The sequence below is a fragment of the Mobula hypostoma genome, chromosome 2 (genome assembly GCF_963921235.1).
Source record: "Mobula hypostoma chromosome 2, sMobHyp1.1, whole genome shotgun sequence".
NCBI lineage: Eukaryota > Metazoa > Chordata > Chondrichthyes > Myliobatiformes > Myliobatidae > Mobula > Mobula hypostoma.
The window spans coordinates 143,755,108-143,777,328 of NC_086098.1; the positions used below are offsets into that span (position 1 = coordinate 143,755,108).

Consider the following 22,221-nt stretch of genomic DNA (forward strand, 5'->3'; position numbering starts at 1 on the left):
TTTCTCACAGAAATACATGATGTGCAATTCATCAAATAAAGAGTTAACATTTCCATTAGGAAACATTGGCTCTGGGTGTGCATAATTCATCCCAACAATTTCCTTTCTGGGGAGCAAACTTTTTTTATATTTAGATTTTCCATAAAGCCTAGATGAAGGTCATTCAGCCCATCAACTCTGTACTGGCTCTCAGAGCAATGCCATTAATTCCTTTCTCTGCCTATTGCAGGTACCCATTTTCTCTCAAATGCCCAATAACTCCTGACGCTTGATTCTCTCTTACCATCCACCTACACTAGAAGTAATTCAATTAATCTATCAACTAACATGTCCTTGGAGCATGCGAGGTAGCCTACGTCACAGTATACAAACTCAGCACACATGGCAGAGTGTATCCTTTCCCCTGTTCATAAATTTAGTGCATTGTTGTTGAGAACTATGAAATATTTTTCAATGCCACTTCTTGCTTCTGTGTAAATGCTTTTATTTAAGTTTAACCCTGTAGCTTCATACCAGGTTACTCTAAATTCAATCATGTTATGTTTGTTTTCCCCTTTTTACTGCAATAGGATTAGAGATTTCATAGTATTTAAAGTAACCAGTTATTGGCCCCTCATTGCGGTTGTGACAAGTTATGTCAAATACATTCCACAGACTTGGCTCAACATTTTTTTTAAACTTGATTAAGCCGATCTATGAGAGGATTAAAGTGGTCCACAATTAAGGCTATAGCTACATTCTCTTTTGCAAATTTATTTTTTAATCACTTGAAGCATCTTGAAAAGAAACTAAATGATGTAACAAATAATTGGAGAAATTAAGACATTGTTTTAATTTTTGCAGTGTTTCAAGGCTTATTTTTGTGAGGCATCTTGGTGGTGTTTTAGCTATTGCTAATATCAGAGGAGGGGGAGAGTATGGAGAATCCTGGCATAAAGGTAAGGCAGTTAATATTAATTTGTACATTATCTATTGCATGATGATATTTCTAATACATTTGTGTTGCTTATTTATTCTCTAGTATCACTGTAAAACCAATCTCAATTTTAAATCATGTAATCAGCAGATGGAATACATATCAAAAACAGTGGATAACAATTTTACAGTGCCTTCTGCAGATAGAAACCTGTATGCCTCGGTTATTCTCCCAGTGGAAGTCCTTTTACTTGCAGTACCTGTTCCTTAATAATCTGTCTAAGCAATTAGTTATCTAATTGTCAATCTAAATGTAAAGCTTCTGGAACTTATTATTTGTTTTATTTGTGGTAATATTACTTTATGTGTTGTGTGCGAGTTGTATGTACTGTGTCGTGCACCTTGGAACATTGTCTCGATTGGCAGTATGCATTTATATGGTTGAATGACAATAGATTTGGAACTTGATAATTTGTAAGGTTTAATTTTAGCCACATCAAAAACCTTGCTAAGCATCCAGGCAGGCAATTAAATCACATTTTTTAATTGATATACTTACAGTAACTATCTTCTCTAAGAAATTAATGTCTGAATTGTAAAGTTATTACTTCCAAGCCTGTGATGATTGTTCCCCATGATACCTGCTCTCTTTTTAGATTTTTATTTTTAGAGTCTTGTTCAGCCCTCAAGCATTTTGTCCCAATGTTAACCTCTAATTTCTGGACTTGTTCTATATTTTCTTTCTCTGAATGTTAGAATTATTTTGCTACTGCTTATAGAACTCTTAAAAATCTCAAATAATTGTGACCTCTACATTGCTTTGCTTGTTTAGTACATTGACTTCTTTGCTTATGGAATTTTTACTTGAAAAGGAAATCAGTCAACATACTAAACAAACAATTTGGCATTTTTATATTAATTTTGCCACCTGTCCTTGTTTAGTATTCTGATAAAAAATTTTTAGATGACTTTTTTAAATATATCATTTACATTGGTAATGGACTCTGAACTCAAGGGTAGCTGAGTTACAATGTGCCATGGTAGAAGGGAGTCTAGCATTGACTCAAATACATTGAAGCAAATCATATTTAACAACTATCCAACTACATGTTAGAAATGCAGTAGGTAATACAGATTTTATTTCCATTAATTTGCCAGAAATTTTAATACAATATATTGGGGTTTAAAGAAAATGTATTTCTTGGCTAAGGTATACTGATAGCATCAGCTAAGTAAATCCATGATAAACATATAGATTTTATGTTTTCAATAATGTTCATAAATATTCTAAATTCTATTTCTATAATTGGAGAAGGCAGAGGGAAAAGTTGGAACAGTAAAGTTTATTAAGAACATTACCATATCTGCTAAATATTTATCACAAAATGCCTTTAATGTTGGATTCATTTCATTAATGTTGCAAGTACATCTGAGTAATGTTCAAATACTAGCAGAAGTACAGTAACATCTGTATTGCCCACTTCACTCCATGCTTGCTGTAATCCCTTCATTGCTACCCATCTATTCTCTTGACTCTCCTAATAATTGCTATTCAAGCTCAAAACTTCCCACTCATATCAAACATTGTCCCATCTGCTTAGAGCCATGCTTAAAGTCAAAGATGAGTTTATTGTCATGTATGCACAAGTTCAGGGAAAAACTTAGCAGCACACAGATAGAAACAGCTTCCACAAGGAAAACATAATTTAAACATAAATTATACCCAATTTAGACAAGAAAAAGAAGTAAAAACACTAATACACTTATAATTGCACCAAGGCAGGTCATCTGATATGTTAATGCCAGAAATTTAAAGCTGCTGGTTAGCTGATATGTTATCTCTCAGGTCCTTGATATCAAGCATGTCCTTAACCCCTTGTGCCTCATAAGCTGCCTCCTTGTCTCTAACCTCTTCTGCTTGCGGCTTTGCATATACCTCTCCTCACAACTAGCTTTCACTAGTCTGATGTAACTTGCAGACTACCTCACTGAAAACCTTCTGTATCAGATTATTCTTACTCTTTATTTTTGCAGACTTGCATAGTTCCTCAACTTGATTTATTTTTGTAACACTCCACTTCTATAATTTCGTTCCCACCACTAGCCACCTCATTTCCTCCCTATACCTTTCTGCCCTCATGGCCACTCTCGCTTGTATTTCCTGATCTGCTAGTCACTCCCCGCCCATACCATCCTGACCTCTAACTTTTCCTTGCCACTATAGGAGGTGCAAAGATTGTACATCACCTCCCTCACCATTATCCAGGGAGCTAAAGAGCTATTTTGGGTGAGGTAAAGATTCACGTGCACCTCCGACCTTCTTTTAATGCATAGAGTTCCCACAATGTGGCCTCCTCTACCCCGGCAAAATCAAGCCCAGACTAAGCAATTGGTTTTTAGAGCTCCTGCACTCTGACTGCAGTGGTCATCTCAAACTCCATTTCAGCTCATTCACACACTAATGCATCGGTTCTCAGCCTTCTCCATTGCCAGGATGAGGCCCAGCACAAACTAGAGGAATAACAAATTCTATTTGGGTAGTCTACAACCCAGTGATATAAGTATTGTATTTTCCAATACCAAATATCCTTACCTCCTTTGTTCCCCTACTTCTGTCCAATCTATTTCTGGACCTACTATTTTTGTCTCCTTTCCCAGAATTTCCTTGCCTCGTTCCCCCATCGCCTATTTTCATCTCCTTCCTTCTTGGTTCCAGCCACCTACCACCCACACATTTTACCCACTGAAAGTAAGAAAGTTGTTTCCATTGGTAGGTGAGACTAGAACTAGGGGACATTGCCTCAAGATTCAGGGAGAAGATTTAGGACAGAGATGAGGAGAAACTGTTTTTCCCAGAGAGTGGTGAATCTGTGGAATTCTCTGCCCAGGGAAGCAGTTGAGGCTTCTTCACTAAATATATTTAAGAAACAGTTAGATAGGTTTTTACATAGTAGGGGAATTAAGGGTTATGGGGAAAAGGCAGGTAGTTGGAGCTGAGTTTAAGGACAGATCAGCCATGATCTTATTGAATGGTGGGGCAGGCTCGATGGGCCAGATGGCCTACTCCTGCTCCTATTTCTTATGTTCTTATGTTGTTATGCCTTTCACCGCTCCCCGAATGATTCCCATTATTAGCTTCCTTACTTAGTACATTCCACCACTGGTGGCCTTTGTGGCCTTGCTTATTACCCTCCAGATGCAGTCTGCAGATTCACCCTCCTCCTCTTCCCTTCAACTGGTTCTATCTGCCTTTTGTCTCCTTGTCTGCTTCCACCTATCACCCACCTGCACCTCTCAACTCCACACCACCTCCAAATGGCTCCACCTGCCCATCATCATTCACCCCTCAATCCACCACTTACCTACTAGCCCCTGCCTCACCCCACTCCCTCCATCTTTACATTGGTCATCTTCCCGTTCCACTCTCAATCCTGATACGGTGTTTCAATCCAAAATGTTGACGGTTCCCCCCCACTGATGCCGCTCCACCTGCTGAGTTCCTTCAGCAGGTTCTACACTCTCTCTTAGTTTCATTTCTTTCTGATTCAAAGAAGTGCAAGAAACTTATTAATGGATTGATTTTCCACATCTCTAAGAATAGAAGCAGTGTTCACTTGCACACTGATAACCAGATTTATCCTTTCTTTCCCTCTTTGAATTCATTACTGTCTTTATGGTGTTAACTTAAGAATGACAGGTTGCTCGCAGCACTGCAATATGTGTGCATCATTCATTATGTGCTGTGTTGTATGACGTGGCTGATCATGGTCTCGTGGCCGTGATTGTTCTTGTTAATTTTTTGTACTGAAAGGGTTTGCTATTGCTTTCTGGGCAGTGTCTTTGCCAGATAGGTGACTCCAGCCATTATTAACACTCTTCAGAGGTTGTCTCCCTGGTGTCAGTAGTCACGTAACCAGGACTTGTGATATGCATCAGATCTTATCTACCTAATATGACAGATGTTCTCTTTCTTTTTAAACCATTTCAAAAAGGGTTGATAGCTATAATCTATAAACGGTTATTGAACTCACGAATGATACCTAATGATAAAATTAAACGCGCTTGGGAATCGGAACTTCAAGAGTCATTTTCAGTTAATCAGTGGAGTAAAATTTTTCATTTAGTTAACAACTCATCTATTTGTGCCCGTCATTCCTTGATACAGTTCAAGGTAGTGCATCGGGCCCATATGTCAAAGGATAAACTAGCGCGTATTTTCTCCAATATTAATCCTATTTGTGACAGATGTAATACTGAGGTGGCCACTTTAACTCATATATATTGGTCTTGTATAAAGCTAGATAACTTTTGGAGAGATGTTTTTAAAACACTAACAAGAGTTTTGGATCTGGATCTACAACCTAATTTGCTTACGGCAATTTTTGGGATTATCCCATCGGAAGCAGGAAATATTCCTGTTTCCGCTCAACGTATGATTTTTCGACCTTACTGGCTAGGAGAGCCATTTTATTGAAGTGGAAGGATTCTAATCCACCTACGGTCTTTTATTGGCTCTGCTCCATTATGTCCTGTTTAAGTTTAGAGAAAATAAGAAGTCGGACATTTGATCCATCCTTTAAATTTGAGCAAATATGGCGACCTTTTATCCAATATTTTCATTTAATTTGATTTATTACTCTTTCAGTCTTTTTTTTTCGAAGTTTTAGATTTGATCAGAAGGTCTTTCTTTCTTTTTTGGTTGTATCCTCAAAATGGACTGCCCAGTCCCTTTTTATTTTGTTTTTTTTTAATATAGTGTAGTGGTTTTTTTTCTTTACATTCAAAACCCAATGTTTTTTCCTTTCTTTTCATAAACTGGTAAGAGGAGAATTGTTATTTTAATTTTTTATACTAGTTTAACAATATCTATGATTTTGACAATGTCTATCTTAATCTTGGTTTATATTGTTACTGATATATATATTTGAACTAATTCTCCTCTTGATTGTGTTTATGCTTTTTTTAAATCAATAAAAAGATTAATAAAGAAAGATATGCACCAGATGCTCATGTGACCTGCTTCCATGGCTTCATGTGACTCTGAGAAGGGGCTAAGCAGGTGCAGCACCTTGCATGAGGGTGACCTGCAGCCTAGCAGAGGGAAGAAGTGCCTTACTCCTCCTTTGGTAAAGACATATCTTCACTCTGCCATCCAAGCATGTGCATGCACAGTCTTTGTTTCTGTTTCCCTCTGAAAATGCCAAAAACACAAGTTGCTACAAGAAATTCTTAAATGGTCGAAATGCAAGTTTTAACAGCCTGCATAAAGAAACCGCAGTGGTAAACATACTATGTATCCTACGAGTAGGTATTGTATATTAGAAGGAAAATCATATGGGAACTACAAATTTAAAATGCTGTAGGGTAAACTACATGTTTCCTTTTGAGTGCCAGGTGAAAACTGAGACAAACACTAAGCATTTCCAGACCACGATGAATCAGAGACAGTATCACTGTAGATATCTTACTGGAATATATCAGGGCTAGGTTGTGCCATTTGACCGTTTTACATTCTGAATGAATCTACTATTTAAATCATGAAGACAATGTAATTAAAATGTTAGTATTTCTATTTAAATAGAAGTTCAGTCTAGCACCGCATTTTTCCAATGATCTCAGTTAAGCGTGCTTTGATCACATCTTGACAGTTAATAAACAATTTTCAAAGCAGCAGGTTTCAAGACTACTCACCACTCTTGAAGAACTTTTACCCCCTTCCCTATTCCTAACAAACTTACAAAAGATGTTTATTATTAAAGACGAGGCATAATTGAACTATAGTAGCAAGAAAAAATTTGTGAACCCTTTGCAATTACCTAGTTTTCTGCATTAATTACTCATAAAATATGGTCTGATCTTCATCTGAGTCACAATAGTAGACAAACACAATCTGCCTGAACTAATAACAAACAAGCAATTGTACTACTTCACATAAATACAGAGTGCACCATTTAAACAATCAATCTAGGTTCAAAAAAGTATGTAAACCTGTGGGGCAATGCCTTCTATGAAAGTTATTTGGAGTCATGTGTTCCAATCAATGAGAGTTGTAGAGGTACCCTGCCCTATATATTAAAAAAAAGGACACAAAGCCAGGTTACTGACAGAGCCTGCTCTTCTCAAGAAAGATCTTTTACGTGCACCATGCATCAATCAAAACAACTTTCAGAGGACCTTGGAAGAAGAATTGTAGAGATGTGTGAAGCTGGAAAAAGACCACAGAAGCATTTCTAAAGACCTGAGTGTTCATCAGTCCATAGAAAGGGAAATTGTCTACGAATGGAGGAAATTCAGTCCTGTTGCTACTCTTCCCAGGAGTGGATGTCCTGCAAAGATCACACCTACGCTGAAGGTGGTGAAAAAGAACCTAAGGATAACAGCAAAAGACCTGCAGAAATCTCTAGAACTTGCTAAAGTCTCTGATCATGTGTCCACTATAAGAAAGACACTGAGTAAGAATGGTGTTCATGGAAGAAAACCACGGAAAACTAATAACCTCTCTCCAAAAAAAAGCATTGCTGCACATCTCAAGTTTGCAAAAGACCACTTGGATGTTCCACGACACTTCTGGGACAATGTTCTGTGGACAGATGAGACAAAATTTGAACTTATGGCATGTATTGGCCTGCTAGGTAAATTAGTTTATTTATACAAACGTTTGTAAATGGAAGTGCTTAATACAGAAAAATGTTTGAGAGTGTTTTGTTCAGAGTCAGAGTAGAGATTGAAAGATGGAAATAGCCAGAATAATGAGTGATTATGCAGAAAGTTTCAGGTTAATAACTCATCAGGGGTGATTGATAAGTTCGTGGCCTAAGGTAGAAGGAGATGAGTTATTAACTTCAAACTTTCTGCATAATCACTCAAAGAGTTGAACTGTACGTGCATGTAACGAGAGCTGTATAACTCATCTCCTTCTAACTTAGGCCACAAACTTATCAATCACCCATCTGCGGACACTTTCTGGAGGTCCAAGATCCGTATGCTCCACGACCGCTGGACTAAGTGTGTAAATGTAGGAGGGGACCATGTTGAAAAATAAATATGCTAGGTTTTTTAAAATTGACTCCTTCTACCTTAGGCCATAAACTTATCAATCACCCCTCATATTTCAAAACTCCATACATGGAAAGCTTTCAAACTAGTTTTCATAGTGGGAAACTCCTATAATCTTGCAACATTTTATTGACACAATAGTCTGTGGGGTTTCTGTTTCTCCTTATTACTTTTCCATCCATCTGTAAAGGAAAATCGACCTTTTGATATCCTGATGCTATAATTACCCTGCGCTTTATTCTGTTTATCAGCACCATGACATCATTACTTATTTCTAAATGTACCAAGGATTAATTGCAATCTGACTGCTTGCCTTATTAAATATTCCATGTATTGACCTGCTCGGTAAATTAGTTTTATTTATTTGTAAATAGGAGTGCTTAATACAGAAAAATGTTTGAGAATGTTTTGTTCAGAGTCAGGGTAGAGGTTGAAAGATGGAAATAGCCAGAATAATGTCTTCTCCAAGGCTATCCCCCCACCCCCCCACACACACACATACCACCTCTCACTTGATCTGATCTCTTCTCTCTCCGTAATCTCATGTGACTCTTTTATTGAGACAATGTTTATCGCCTGTTTTGATGTCCATCTGAGTACCTTATTCTGCCCCCTAATTTTCAAGGCTAAGGAGCGTAACACTTGACTTTATTTTCAATCTCTACCTTGTTTTTTTATACATCTCACTGCCTTGAACAACTTGCAAGTGTTTTAACATTTGCTCCTTGTTTTTACCTTGTAGTTTCCTTAAAAGAGCCAGCTTCCAAAGTAATATTTGTTATTTCTAGCAGTAACTTCAGCTGACCACAAGTAAAACTCAATTCCACAATGTACTGTTAAATTTATGTTTGTATGCCCATCCATTATCATTTTCAGTTCCCATTCCAGGCCAGGATGTTGCGCCATACAGTCCCTTTGGGTCTAGTAAGAGTTTGGCTGCTTTGTGAGGTGGCATCCCTGGGATTTAGTTAGATACATTAGAAGGAATCTATATAAGGAGAAAGTAACTCAAATCAGATAAAAGTCTAGTAGAACGATGCCAAGTAGCAAGGCAGGAGACTAGAGAATGGATAAGTGCAGAAGCCTATTAAAGCATGTAGAAGCATTAGGTCACATGATTATAGCTATAAAAGTATCAGATGTTTAAAGTGTCTAAAACAGCACAGAATTGTCTCTGAAGAGTGAGCCAAGCCTACATGAGACAGGAATACAAGGAGACTACACAGCCCCTCAAGCCTGCCCTGCCATTTATTAAGATGACTGATCTGATCGTTGGTCTCAGCAGTACTTATACATACCCCATAAACCCTGATTCCAGTGTAATCCAAAATCCCCCTAAATGGATAACCCATTATCCTAAGACTGTGCCCTTTAGTTTTTGGTTCCTCTCAAAGGAGGTGTAAGGTGCTCTTTCCCTCCACTAATCTGCAAGTCAGCCTTGAGCAAGGTGTAGCACCCAGTTAGCCCCTGAATCAGGGTCATGTGAAGCCATAGGAGCAGGTTGGATGGTCGTATGAGCAGCTGGTGCAAATCATAAGTCCTGGTTTTGTGACCACTGACGCCAGGCAGATAACCTCTGAAGAGTATTGATAATGGCTGGGGTCATCCATCTTGTAAAGACACTGCCCAGAAGAAGGCAGTGGTAAACCACGTCGTCATTGTTGATGAATATTAAATTGGAGCAAGGTACATTATGACACCATTAAGCAAGAAATAATGAGAGTTAATTGGGAACAGCTGTATTTGGGCAAGTCCAGATCCGACATGTGGAGGGTGTTTTAATGACCAACTGTGCAGGGTACAGTACAGGACAGGGGTGTTCCAGTCAGTCAGCAGGACAACAATGGGCAGGTGAGAGAAGCTTGGATGTCGAGGGAGGTAGTGAATTTAGACAAGAAGTAAAAGAAAAGTATATAAATTGTAGCAAGCTGGAATCAAACAGAGCCTTTGAGGATTATAAAGAAGCCAGAAAAGAACTCAAAAAGGCAATTAGTGAAGCCAGGAAATGCCGTGAAAGCCTTGGGGAAGCAGGATTAAAGAAAATCCCAAGGCATCATGTACATACATCAGGGGCCAGAGTATAACTAGGAAGAAGATAGGTTCACTCAGGGATAAAGGTGGGAACAGGGATGTGGGTGAAGCCCTTAATGTATATTTTGCACAAGTACCACGAAGGAGAAGGATTTGGAGGGTAGGGAGATCAGTGCATTGAGTGTTATTTTATTTATTTTTAAATCTTTTTATTAATTATTATTGAAAATCAACAAAAAAAACATTAAAGTAGACAAATCAACATATCAATATGTACAATGAGTTAAATGATCAAATAACTGATTAACCAAGCTAAACAGTATACCAGTAATAAGAAGAAAAAACAAAATGTTAAATCTTTTTTTTTGGAAAAAAGAAAGAAAAAAGAACCCTTACTAACTAAAACAAAAAAAAAACCCTACTAACCGAAAAAATAAAACGAGAAAAAAAAACATTGGGAGCACAACCCCAGAGCTATACACCATACAAGCTTCCATAAAAGGAAAAACATCAATCCACCAACCAAATCCAATTACACAAGAATCAGAAGGGAACCATCTTAGTTAACTGAAATAAAATGATAGTAGCGGGCAAAAGAACCCCACCTTTTCTCAAAGTCAAATCGAGGATCAGAAGTTCGACTTCTAATTTTCTCCAAACTAAGACATAACATCACCTGAGAGAACCATTGTATCAAAGTGGGAGCAGAGGCATCTTTCCATTTCAATAAAATAGCCCTTCTGGCCAATAGTGTGACAAATGCAATTACACGTTAGTCCGATACAGAAATACAGTGAATATATTGAGGAATTATACCGAACAAAACTGACAATTTATTAGGTTGTAAATTAATTTTTAAAGCTTTAGAAATTATAGAGAAAATAGATTTCCATAACTGTTTCCATACAGAACACGACCGAAACATATGTGTCAATATAGCCATCTCAGTTTTACATCTATAATACTGACTATCAACATTAGGAAATATTTTAGACAGTCTCTCCTTTATCAAATAGTAACAATGTACAATTTTAAATTGTATTAGAGAGTGACTGGCACAAAATGAAGAAGAGTTAACTTCAAAGTTCGCAACCAATCCTTTGTTATCAAGGTCATGTTAAGTTCTCTTTCTCAATCTTGCTTAATCTTAATTAAAGGATAATTATACTGTTGTAATAGTAAATTATCAATTTTCCCAATAAAACCTTTCACTGAAGGATTCGTTTTTTAAATAATGTCTAACAGGTCAGAATCTTGTATATATGGAAAATTACTTAAATATTCTTGGAAGAAATGTCTGACCTGAAGATATTGCAAGAAATGTGAGTGCGAGAAAGAATATTTAGTTACTAATTTCTCAAAAGACATCAGTCGACCTTCTTGAGACAGCTCCATGAAGGAATAAACTCCTTTATTCCTCCAAAGAAAAAAGGTAGGATCACTAAGTGAAGGTTTAAATAAATGGTTTCGATAAATTAAACTAAGAACGTTAAATTTTTTAAGATTAAAAAAATTACGAAACTGGTACCAAATTCATAATGGCTGCTTAATCATAGGATATAAATTTAGAATAGAAATTTTGGCTAGTTGTACAGGTAAAGAGGCTCCTAATAATGAATTTAAGTAAAATTGTTTCACAGCTTTCAATTCCAAATCAACCCAAGGTGGTCATTCATTTTTATTGGTCCAATATAACCAAGAACACACACAACCACCCAATAATACATTTTTAAATTAGGCAGAGCAAGATCTCCATCCTTTTTTGAATTTTGTAAATGATATTTTCCAATTCTTGGTCTTTTATTATTCCAAACAAAAGATGAAATAATAGAATCAACCTGATCAAAAAACTTAAAACACGCTGGAGGAACTCAGCAGGTCAAGCAGCATCCGTGGAAACGATCAGTCAAAGTTTCGGGCTGGAACCCTTCGACAGGACTGAAGAGAGAAGGGGCAGAGGCCCTATAAAGAAGGTGGGGGGAAGGTGGGAAGGAGAAGGCTGGTAGGTTCCAGGTGAAAAACCAGTAAGGGGAAAGATAAAGGGGTGGGGGAGGGGAAGCAGGGAGGTGATAGGCAGGAAAGGTGAAGAAGGAATAGGGGAAAATACAATGGGTAGTAGAAGGAGGCAGAACGATGAGGGAAGTGATAGGCAGCTGGGGGAGGGGGGCAGAGTGAAATAGGGATAGGGGAAGGGAGGGTGAGGGAATGACCGGAAGTTGGAGAATTCTATGTTCATACCAAGGGGCTGGAGACTACCTAGACGGTATGTGAGGTGTTGCTCCTCCAACCTGAGTTTAGCCTTATCATGGCAGTAGAGGAGCCATGTATGGACATATCCGAATGGGAATGGGAAGCAGAGTTGAAGTGGGTGGCAACCAGGACAGCACAACAACAGACAGGATCTCCCGGATTTATGAGTATTTATGGCCTAATTAGGGAGAGTCAGCATGGCTTTGTGCAACTCAAGTTGTGTCTTACTAACTGGATTGAAATTTTTGGTGAGATGGTGTGGATGACTCATGAAGCTGTGAATATTATCTGGATGGGTTTTAGTAAGGCACTTGACAAGGTCCCTCATGGGAGGCTCATCCAGAAGATTAAAGTTTTCTCTTTATTCTTACAATCTTATTCATCTTCCCTGTAGTTAGGTGACCAGAGCTGCACACAGACTCCAAATTCGGCTTCACCAACAGCTTATACAACTTCAACATGACATCCCAACTCTTGCACTCAGCATTTTGATTTATGAAAGCCAGTGTGCCAGAAACTCTCGTTAAAACCCTATCCACCTGTAATGCCACTTTCAAGAGAATTGTGGATTTTTTTTTCCAGTTCCCTCTGTTCTTCTGCACACCTCAGTGCCTTACCATTTACAGTGTATACTCAGTGGCCACTTTATTAGGTGCTTCCTGTACCTAAAAAAAAGTGGTAACTGAGTGTATGTTCTATAGTTCAATAGTTTCATTTAATATCAGAAAATGTATACTATGTACAACCTGATATTCTTACTCACCACAGGAAAAAAACCCCAAAGAATGAATGACAGAAAAAAAATGTAAGAAACCCAAAGCCCCCTGACACCCTCCCACGCACAAGCAGCATCAATCCTCACCCCTCCCCCCATCCAAATTATTCTAGCATAAAACATCAGCAATCCCACCACCCACCATGACAGCAAAAGCAAAGCCCCCAAAGAGGGATCATGGTCTACAGTCCATCAAAAACTAACTGTTCACTTCAACATTTTGACATCCCACAGGCTGTCTCTCATGAACAAGAAAGAGGTAGAGCAACAGGAGAGACAATAGTCACTATTTTGATGTTACAGTCAGTCTGAAGTGTTGCTTTTTATATTTTGAGTTCCCTGGCTTGAGAATCAGCAAATCGTTTACTGAGTGCAGAGCCCTCTGTCAGCCACTCTCACTGTCTTCGATGTTCCGGCTCCCACACCGCTTCAGTACACATCACCGGCGAGAATTCGTGTCGCAGGGCTGTGCAGGCACCAAAGTCGCCCGACTTCAAGCCAAACCTAGACATAATGAAACACGGCTGATTACTGTGGTCTCTGCTGCTGTAGCCCATCCACTGCAAGGTTTGACAAGTTGTGTGTTCAGAGATGCCCTCCCACACACCACTGCTATAATGCGTTGTAATTTGAGTTACCATCTTCCTGTCAGCTTGAACTAGTCTGGCCATTCTCCTCTGACCTTTCTCATTAACAAGGCATTTTCACCCCAGAACTGATACTCACTGGATGTCTTTGTTTATCGCACCTTACTCTGTAAACGCCAGAGAATGTTGTGGGTGAAAATCCTAGGTGGTCAGCAGTTTCTGGGATGCACAAACCACCCTGTCTGTCACCAACATTCACTCCATGGTCAAAGCCACATCATTTACATTTCTTCTCCACTCTGATGTTTGGTCTGAGCAGCATCTGAACCCTTTGATCATGTCTATGCTTTTATGCATTGAGTTGCTGTCATATGATTGGCTGATTAATAATTTGCTTTAATAAGCAGGGATACAGGTGTACCCAACAAAGGGGCCACTGAATGTAAGTCTTATTCTTGTTTGTTCTCCCAGACTGCAACAGCTCACACTTGTCTGCATTAAATTCCACTTGCCATTTTTCAGCCAGTCCAGATCACATTGCAAGCTTTGATAACCTTCCTTGCTGTCTACTACCAACCATAGTGTCATCTGCAGATTTGCTGATCCATTTTACTGCAAAATCATCCAGATTGTTGATATACTGTAGGTGACAAACAATAACTGACCCCACACCGATAGCAGCAGCACACCTTTAGTTACAGGTCTCCTGTCAGAGAAGAAACTAATCTGCTACAACTTTCTGGCTTCTATGAAGCTAATGTCAAATCTAATTTACTACCACACCCTGAATGCTAAGCAATTGAACCTTGACTGACCTGCTGTGCAAAACCTTCTCAAAGGCCTTGCTGAAATCCATATAGACAACATCCATTGCCTCTCCTTCGTCAACTTTCCCAATAATCTGTTTGAAAACTCTTAAGATTGGTTCAACGTGACCTGCCATGCACAAAGCTATGTGCCTATCTCTAATCAGGCCCTGTCTATCCAAATACTTATTTATCCCGTCCTTTAGAATACCTTACAATAACTTACCTACTGCTGTTTGCAAAATCACAGGCATATAACTTCCTAGCGTATTCTTGAGCCTTTCTTAAACATTATCTCATCAAGGAAGTGCAGTAGTCAATTTGTATGCAGCAAAATGCCACTAAACATCATACTAATGATCTGATAACATGTTTTAACGTTATTACTCCAAAAATAAATATTGGCTAAACCCTTCCTACATTTTTGAAATCTTTTATGTCCACCTAGAAGTCATTTAGTTTAACAGCTCGTTCAACTAGAATGCTGGCAGGGCAAGACATTTTGTAGGATGTTTCAGAGAACAAATAAGCATGAATAATGATAACTTCTGGGTTATCTTATAAAGTTACTTAGTTGAGGTTTATTGTCATATGCATTAGTGCATGTATGTACAGGTACTTATTTGCAAATATATCACAGGTACATAGCACCATAAAAGCAGCATTCACTAGAAAAACGAATTAAACATAAATTACAGATAACTCTTTTACGAAAAACACAATTAGAACAAAACTTTCAGTAAGATGGCAACGTGCTCAGGCGCAATGGTTTCTAAGGGCCTAACCGAAGGTGTTACTGTCTTTTGTAAATGTATTGCAAGACCCTACTGGACATTAAGAAGTTAAAGTACTGCGGGTCTACCCCATCAGCAAGTTGCTCGTTGATAGAGAAACTGAAGGAGCTGGAAGGTGCTGATCATGCTGCTGCCTGTGTCATAGAGGCGTCAGAGGAATTGGTGCGCAAAGACAGTGTGGAGTCTTAACAGCGAGTGATCATTGTATTTGCTTTTGTTGTGATCACAAGACCCTTTTGGGCATTGTTAATGTGGAGTGCTACAAATTCAGTTCGCTGATTTATTGGCTGATGGTGGAGCTGCATGGTCTCAGTTAACAGTGAGCACAAGGCCTCAAGCCGCAGTGTAGCCTGTTTAGTGCTGCCCAGGAGAAAAGTGTTGGAGTCCGTGTGGTGTTCTGGGGCTGGTGTGGTGTGTCCAATTTGTAGTCAATATTCGATCAGCAAAAGGCAAGCCATATTATGTTCAGGATGGTGACAGTATTGCCAAAGTATCTTCCCCAAGGATCATCATCTACTTATGGTGGAGGGGCTTGTGAATTCCCAAGAGCAATGCTGCCTGGAGCTTAGCTCCTGGTAGGGTCACTCATGACAGTAAGGTCAAGGGGGAAGTTCCAGACAAAGAGCGAACCAAACAAGACCTCAGTGGTGGAGCTGGTGGAAGATGATGACCCATCACAACGGCAGTGAAAGCAGAGGAAGGCTGCACCAGTGATGGGTCCCCTGCCATCTTGTGTTCTGTGCCACTGGACCCTGACCCTGATCTGTCAATTACCATTTGGTGGCTGCCCATGCATCAGCCTCCTCACTTCAGACACTGGCATTTTCCATTAACAGAGTCCGCCCTAACATTCTGGGTCAGCCTCTACAGCTACCTGAACACCCACTAACAGACAGCCCTTTGGGTGAACATCGTACTCGACTCCAGTTATCACACCACTAAAATGCAGTGGTGATTCACATTTTGCAGTTTGGTTCAAGAACTGAATAAAGTAGCTGTTCTTGAAATTGGTGATGTGGGACTTCAAGCTTCTGTACCTCCTGCCCAGTGGTATCCGTGGAGATCGTTGATGATAGAAATTGGTTTTTGAGGCATTATCTTCTGTAGGTACTACCAGTGGTGGGAGGGATGTGCCCATAATATATTGGACACAGTCCAATACTTTCTGTAGCTTCTTGGATTCCTGTGCATCCATATTGCTGTTTCATACCATGATGCAACCAGTCAGGATACTTTCAACCATACATCTTTCGAAGTTTGTTAGTATATTGATGCATTTATAATTGCATCTATGTGCTGGGCCCAGGACAGGTGATCTGACATGTTAATACTGTGCAATTTAAAGCTGCTGACCTTCTCCACAATCTTTTCTCCAATGTTGACTGGCACCTGTTCTCCCTTCTTCCCTTTCCTGAACTCAATAATTATCTCTTTACCTTTGCTGATATTGAGTAAGAGATTGTAGCTATTGCACCATTCAACATGGTATCCATCCCAAAGCGCTCCAGTAAGCTGACTTATTGCCATCTGTGATTCCTCCAACAATAGTAGTGTTGTCAGCAAATTTGAAGATGGCATTGGACCTGTGCTTAGCCACACAATTGTGGGTATAGAGAATAGAACGGGGGGCCAAAGTGCAACCTGAGGTGGACTTTTGTTAATGATCAGTGAGTAGGAGGTTATGAACTACATATGTTTACCATCAGGTTATTGCTGCCCGACTAATGTGCTAATTGCAGCTACCTATATTGTAATTAAACTTAGATCTTGACAAATTGTATTAAATAAAGAAAACATTAATTACAGCTGCCACAGCTAGTACTTTGAGATTTGGTCTCATTTGCTGAAGACACACAAATATTGTACAATTTGTTTTTAAAATAATCCTCAAAAGCTCAGTTGGTAGTAGGACAATTTCTTACATTTTTCACTGATCTATGTTATCAAACTTCTCCTTGGGTTCAAATCTGACATGAACTATTTTACTGTGGTTCTAATTTATCGTGAATGATGAAGAACTAAGGGCTGATTTTTAAAGGGAAGTTCAAAATTGATTTCTTTTAATGAATTATATTGAAAGTAATTGCTTGAGAAGTCTTATGTGAGCCAGCAGTTCACACGCAGTGACAACAAGCCTCATTCTAACATTCTTCGTGTATATATTAAATAAATGGAAAAGAACAGAAATGGTAGCAAAACTTCATTTGATCCACGATCTTGAACCACTGTGAATTGAGGTGCCTGTGAATTGTTTAATGTTTTAAATTATTTAAATATTGTTTTGTGTTTTTTTTTTATTTTTGCATGTTTCTGAATATGAGATGTAGGAATACTGAAAAACCCTGACAGCCAATATAGGTGGGAATAAAGTCCTGTCAAAGATTTCTTTTGGCTGGATGTTCTTGTCCAGCTGTATCATCATCATCATTACGTGCCATGTCATATGACGTGGGCGATCATGCTCTTCCCTCGGGGCTTACCAATCCATGGCCATCGAGGCTAGTAAATTTGGCCTGCAAGATTCGGCTTTAGGGAATTTGGAGAATGATGTAGTGCTGTCGGAGAGCCCATGTCTGTAAAGTCCAAATCACACCAGATTCTTAAATACTCAGCTCTTTGTCTGAGAAGGAACTATGTTCTTAAACATTTTCCAACACACATTAAAGAACAATAATAAGGCACCACCCTCGTACCCCATCTGTTATTTATTTATATACACACATTCTTTCTCTCTCTCCTTTTTCTCCCTCTGTCCCTCTCACTATATCCCTTGCCCATCCTCTGGGTTTTTCCCCCCTCCCTCTTTTCCTTCTCCCTGGGCCTCCTGTCCCATAATCCTCTCATATCCCTTTTGCCAATCACCTGTCCAGCTCTTGGCTCCATCCCTTCCCCTCCTGTCTTCTCCTATCATTTTGGATCTTCCCCCTCCCCCTCCCACTTTCAAATCTCTTACTAGCTCTTCCTTCCGTTAGTCCTGATGAAGGGTCTCAGCCCGAAACGTCGACTGTACCTCTTCCTAGAGATGCTGCCTGGCCTGCTGCATTCACCAGCAAATTTGATGTGTGTTGCTTGAATTTCCAGCATCTGCAGAATTCCTCGTGTTTACAATAATAGGGAGTTGTATTGTGGGAATTAGAAGTGGTAAACAGCAGTGATCCTTCAAATCATTATTGGAGCAATTGGTTTAACTTAGTGTCGGTATATAAATGATCTGGATGTACTCTTCACATATATATACTGTACTCAGCAAAAGACAGACAGAAACACACACACACACACACACACACACACACACCCAAGACTTGCACTGTACTGCTGACGCAAATAAAAACATTTCATCACTCATGACAAATTTCATGAGGAATGATAATCCTGATTCTGGTATGGGTCTCTATTTGGGACTGAGTAGGAAAGCAGCATGGAGAGGGTAATCATGGTTTGGAAAGGGGGAAGGGAGAGGGATGCACCAGAGAGACATTCTGTAATGATCAATAAACCAATTGTTTGGAATCAAATTACCTTGCCTGGTGTCTCAGGGATGGGTGTGCCTGCACATGCACCACCCCTCCCCCAGCATTCCTTCTCTGCCATCTGTCCCACAACCCTCCCACAGTGTTCTACCCTTGCTATTCCCAACATCCTTTATTCCCACCATATTTACAAATTCGCTCTCCACTCCACGTTGACATATAAAGTACTGTGCAAAACTTGCACACAAACTGAAAGAGTGGTTACAGTGAAGAATTTATTTGGTGAGTTTAGACTGTGTTCATAGGTTAGATGTTCAATTAAAATTTAATGGGGAGAAATGTGAAATGATGCACTTTGAAAAGGAGCAATAAAGAAATACCTCATAGAAAAGAGGAAGAACTGGAATTTATAAGTAGACAAATGTAAGGTTGTATAGAAAAATGGTACATTAAATCAAAATGCAGATTTAAAAGGTAGTTGAAATGATAAAGTGCAAGTCTAAAAGAGGTCTACTTGACAAGAGAACTCACCAAAACATATCTACTCAATGCAAAGCAGCAACCAAATACGGCAGAAGAACTCTGGTTAAGCTACTTATAGATTACTTTATCCAGTTTTTGTTACACATGTACATGTCCTGCTGGGAGTGTGGAAAAGACTTAATTACTAGATTCCCTCCAAATAAGATGCAAGTTCTAAATAGATACAGGAAAAATTCAAACTAATGTTCCCTCTTCCTCTTTCCAAGTGGTTCTGTGGGACCTGCATCCTACTCTCTTGCCTCAATCCCACTGCACTGTTGAACATGTAATTTTCACTCCTGCCCCAATGTTGATTAATACTAAAGATTCAACTATCTTCAGACCCTTCTGCCCTTCAAGTTTGCACTCTACCAAAAGTAGTCTCGCCCTGTTGCAAACTACCAATGCATTTCCAATCTCCTTTTCTTCTCATATCTATGTTTTGTAACCTGCCATATTATTGCTTGGCTTTCCTGGAACTCCTTTTTTTTGTTTTATTCACTCAGGTGTCCAGTGCTACCATGGAACTTGGATGGTCCTCACCTCAATCAATAAAAACCATGAAATTATGGCAGTAACTCTTTATCATGTCAGCAGTCTTTGCCGTGGTTGACCACAGCACCTCCTCCAAAACCTCTCTCCATTGTTATCAAGTGGAGTGACTAGCACCTTTTCATTTCCATTTTTGTAAGTCAGGTCTTTAACCAGAGAATCATGAGCTGTGTATCTCCTTCCACGTGAGTTTAATAACCTGCAATGTCTATCAGAGACTATTTGTAGTCATGTCAACATTTTTCTCACCGAGAGATGTAAAGGGGGAAATAGCAAATGGTCAGGACCATGACCCTGTGAGAAAGAAAGTCAAGGATAACATGTACAAAGAACTCTGGATGTCAAGGCATATCAAGAGTTGCATAAAGGAAAACAGTATATAGCAGATTAGAGAATTAAGACAGGGAATGCACGTCAAGAGTACAAAACGTGTAGGGAGATACATACAAAGGAAATTAGAAAGGCCAAGAGAGGTTAAAGTCACTGGCAGACAGGATTAAGATAAATCTAAAAATAATTAATAAGTATACTAAAGACAGAACATTAACTGGGGAAAAAGTAGAGTCAACCAGGGCAGTCTATGTGGGAGACAGAAAGTAGATGAGATACTAAATGAAAGCTGTTCAATTAGCATTCACAAGCAGATCTTAAAATTATGCATCTCTTAAGAATGTCAATTGGAGTGCAAATCGAGGTACTTGATGCCTCTGCAGGTTTAAAGTAGGGAATAAATCCCCAGCCTGGGGAAATTTTATCCCAGACTGTTATGGGAGGCAAGGGAAGAGATTGCTGGGGTTCTGGCTGAGATTTTTGCGGCTTCACAGGGCACTTAAAGTTCCAGCTGACTGAAGAACAGTAAATGTAGTTTTCCCTTTTTCAAGAAGGACATCATGGAAAAGCATCACTATTAAAATAGATGATATTGGAAAATAATCTAAGAAACAGGATTTATAATTATTTCAACACTGTTTTGTTAAGGGCAGATCTTGTCTGACTCGTCTGATTTTTTGAGGAAATAACATAGAAACATAGAAAACCTACAGCACAATAGAGACCCTTTGGCCCACAAAGCTGTGCCAAATATGTTCTTACCTTAGAACTACCTAGGCTTACCCATAGCCCCCTATTTTTCTAAACTCCGTGCAGCCATCCAGGAGTCTCTTAAAAGACCCTATCATTTCCGCATACATCTCCACCACCACCGCCAGCAGCCCATTCCACATACTCACCACTCTCTGCGTAAAAAAACTTACTCCTGACATCTCCTCTGTACCTACTTCCAAGCACCCTAAAACTATGCCCTCTCGTGCGAGCTATTTCAGCGCTGGGAAAAAGCCTCTGATTAGCCACAAGATCAATGCCTCTCATTATCTTGTAGACCTCTATCAGGTCACCTCTCATCCTCCGTCACTCCGAATTCACTCAACCTATTCTCATAAGACATGCTCCCCAATCCAGGCAACATCCTTGTAAATCTCCTCTGCACTCTTTCTATGGTTTCCAGATCCTTCCTGTAGTGAGGCAACCAGAATTGAGCACAGTACTCCAAGTGGGGTCTGACCAGGGTCCGATGTAGCTGCAACATTACCTCTCGGCTCTTAAACTCAATCTCACGATTGATGAAGGCCAATGCACTGTATGCCTTCTTAACCACAGAGTCAACCTGCGTAGCAGTTTTGAATATCCTATGGACTCAGACCCCAAGATCCCTCTGATCCTCCGCACTGCCAAGAGTCTTGCGATTAATGCTATATTCTGCCATCCTATTTGACCTACCAAACTGAACCACCTCACACTTATCTGGGTTGAACTGCCTCTGCCACTTCTCAGCCCAGTTTTGCATCCTATCAATGTCCTGCTGTAACCTCTGACAGCCCTCCACACTATCCACAACACCCCCAACCTTTGTGTCATCAGCAAATTTACTAACCCATCCCTCCACTTCCTCATCCAGGTCATTTATGAAAATCACGAAGAGTAGGGGGCCCAGAACAGATCCCTGAGGCACACCACTGATCACTGGCCTCCATGCAGAATATGACCCATCTACAACCACTCTTTGCCTTCTGTGGGCAAGCCAGTTCTGGATCTACAAAGCAACGTCCCCTTGGATCCCATGCCTCCTTACTTCCTCAATAAACCTTGCATGGGGTACCTTACCAAATGCCTTGCTAAAATCTATGCTGACTATTCCTAATCATATTATGCCTCTCCAAATGTTTATAAATCCTGCCCCTCAGGATTGTCTGCATCAACTTACCAACCACTGAAGTAAAACTCACTGGTCTGTAATTTCCTGGGCTATCCCTACTCCCTTTCTTGAATACGAGAACAACATCCGCAACCCTCCAATCCTCCGGAACCTCTCCCGTCCTCATTGATGATGCAAAGATCATCACCAGAGGCTCAGCAATCTCCTCACTCGCTCCCCACAGTAGCCTGGGGTACATCCCATCTGGTCCC

General features: G+C 39.6%; 1 protein-coding gene across 1 annotated transcript in view; it reads left to right on the forward strand.

Annotated features, from left to right (window-relative positions):
- Positions 1-22,221, forward strand: part of LOC134342547 (prolyl endopeptidase-like) — a 182,915-nt gene that overhangs the window by 132,519 nt on the left and 28,175 nt on the right. Inside the window, exon 12 of the mRNA XM_063040827.1 lies at positions 844-938. Coding sequence (XP_062896897.1) covers positions 844-938 — 95 coding nt within the window. The remainder of the gene's footprint in view (positions 1-843; positions 939-22,221) is intronic.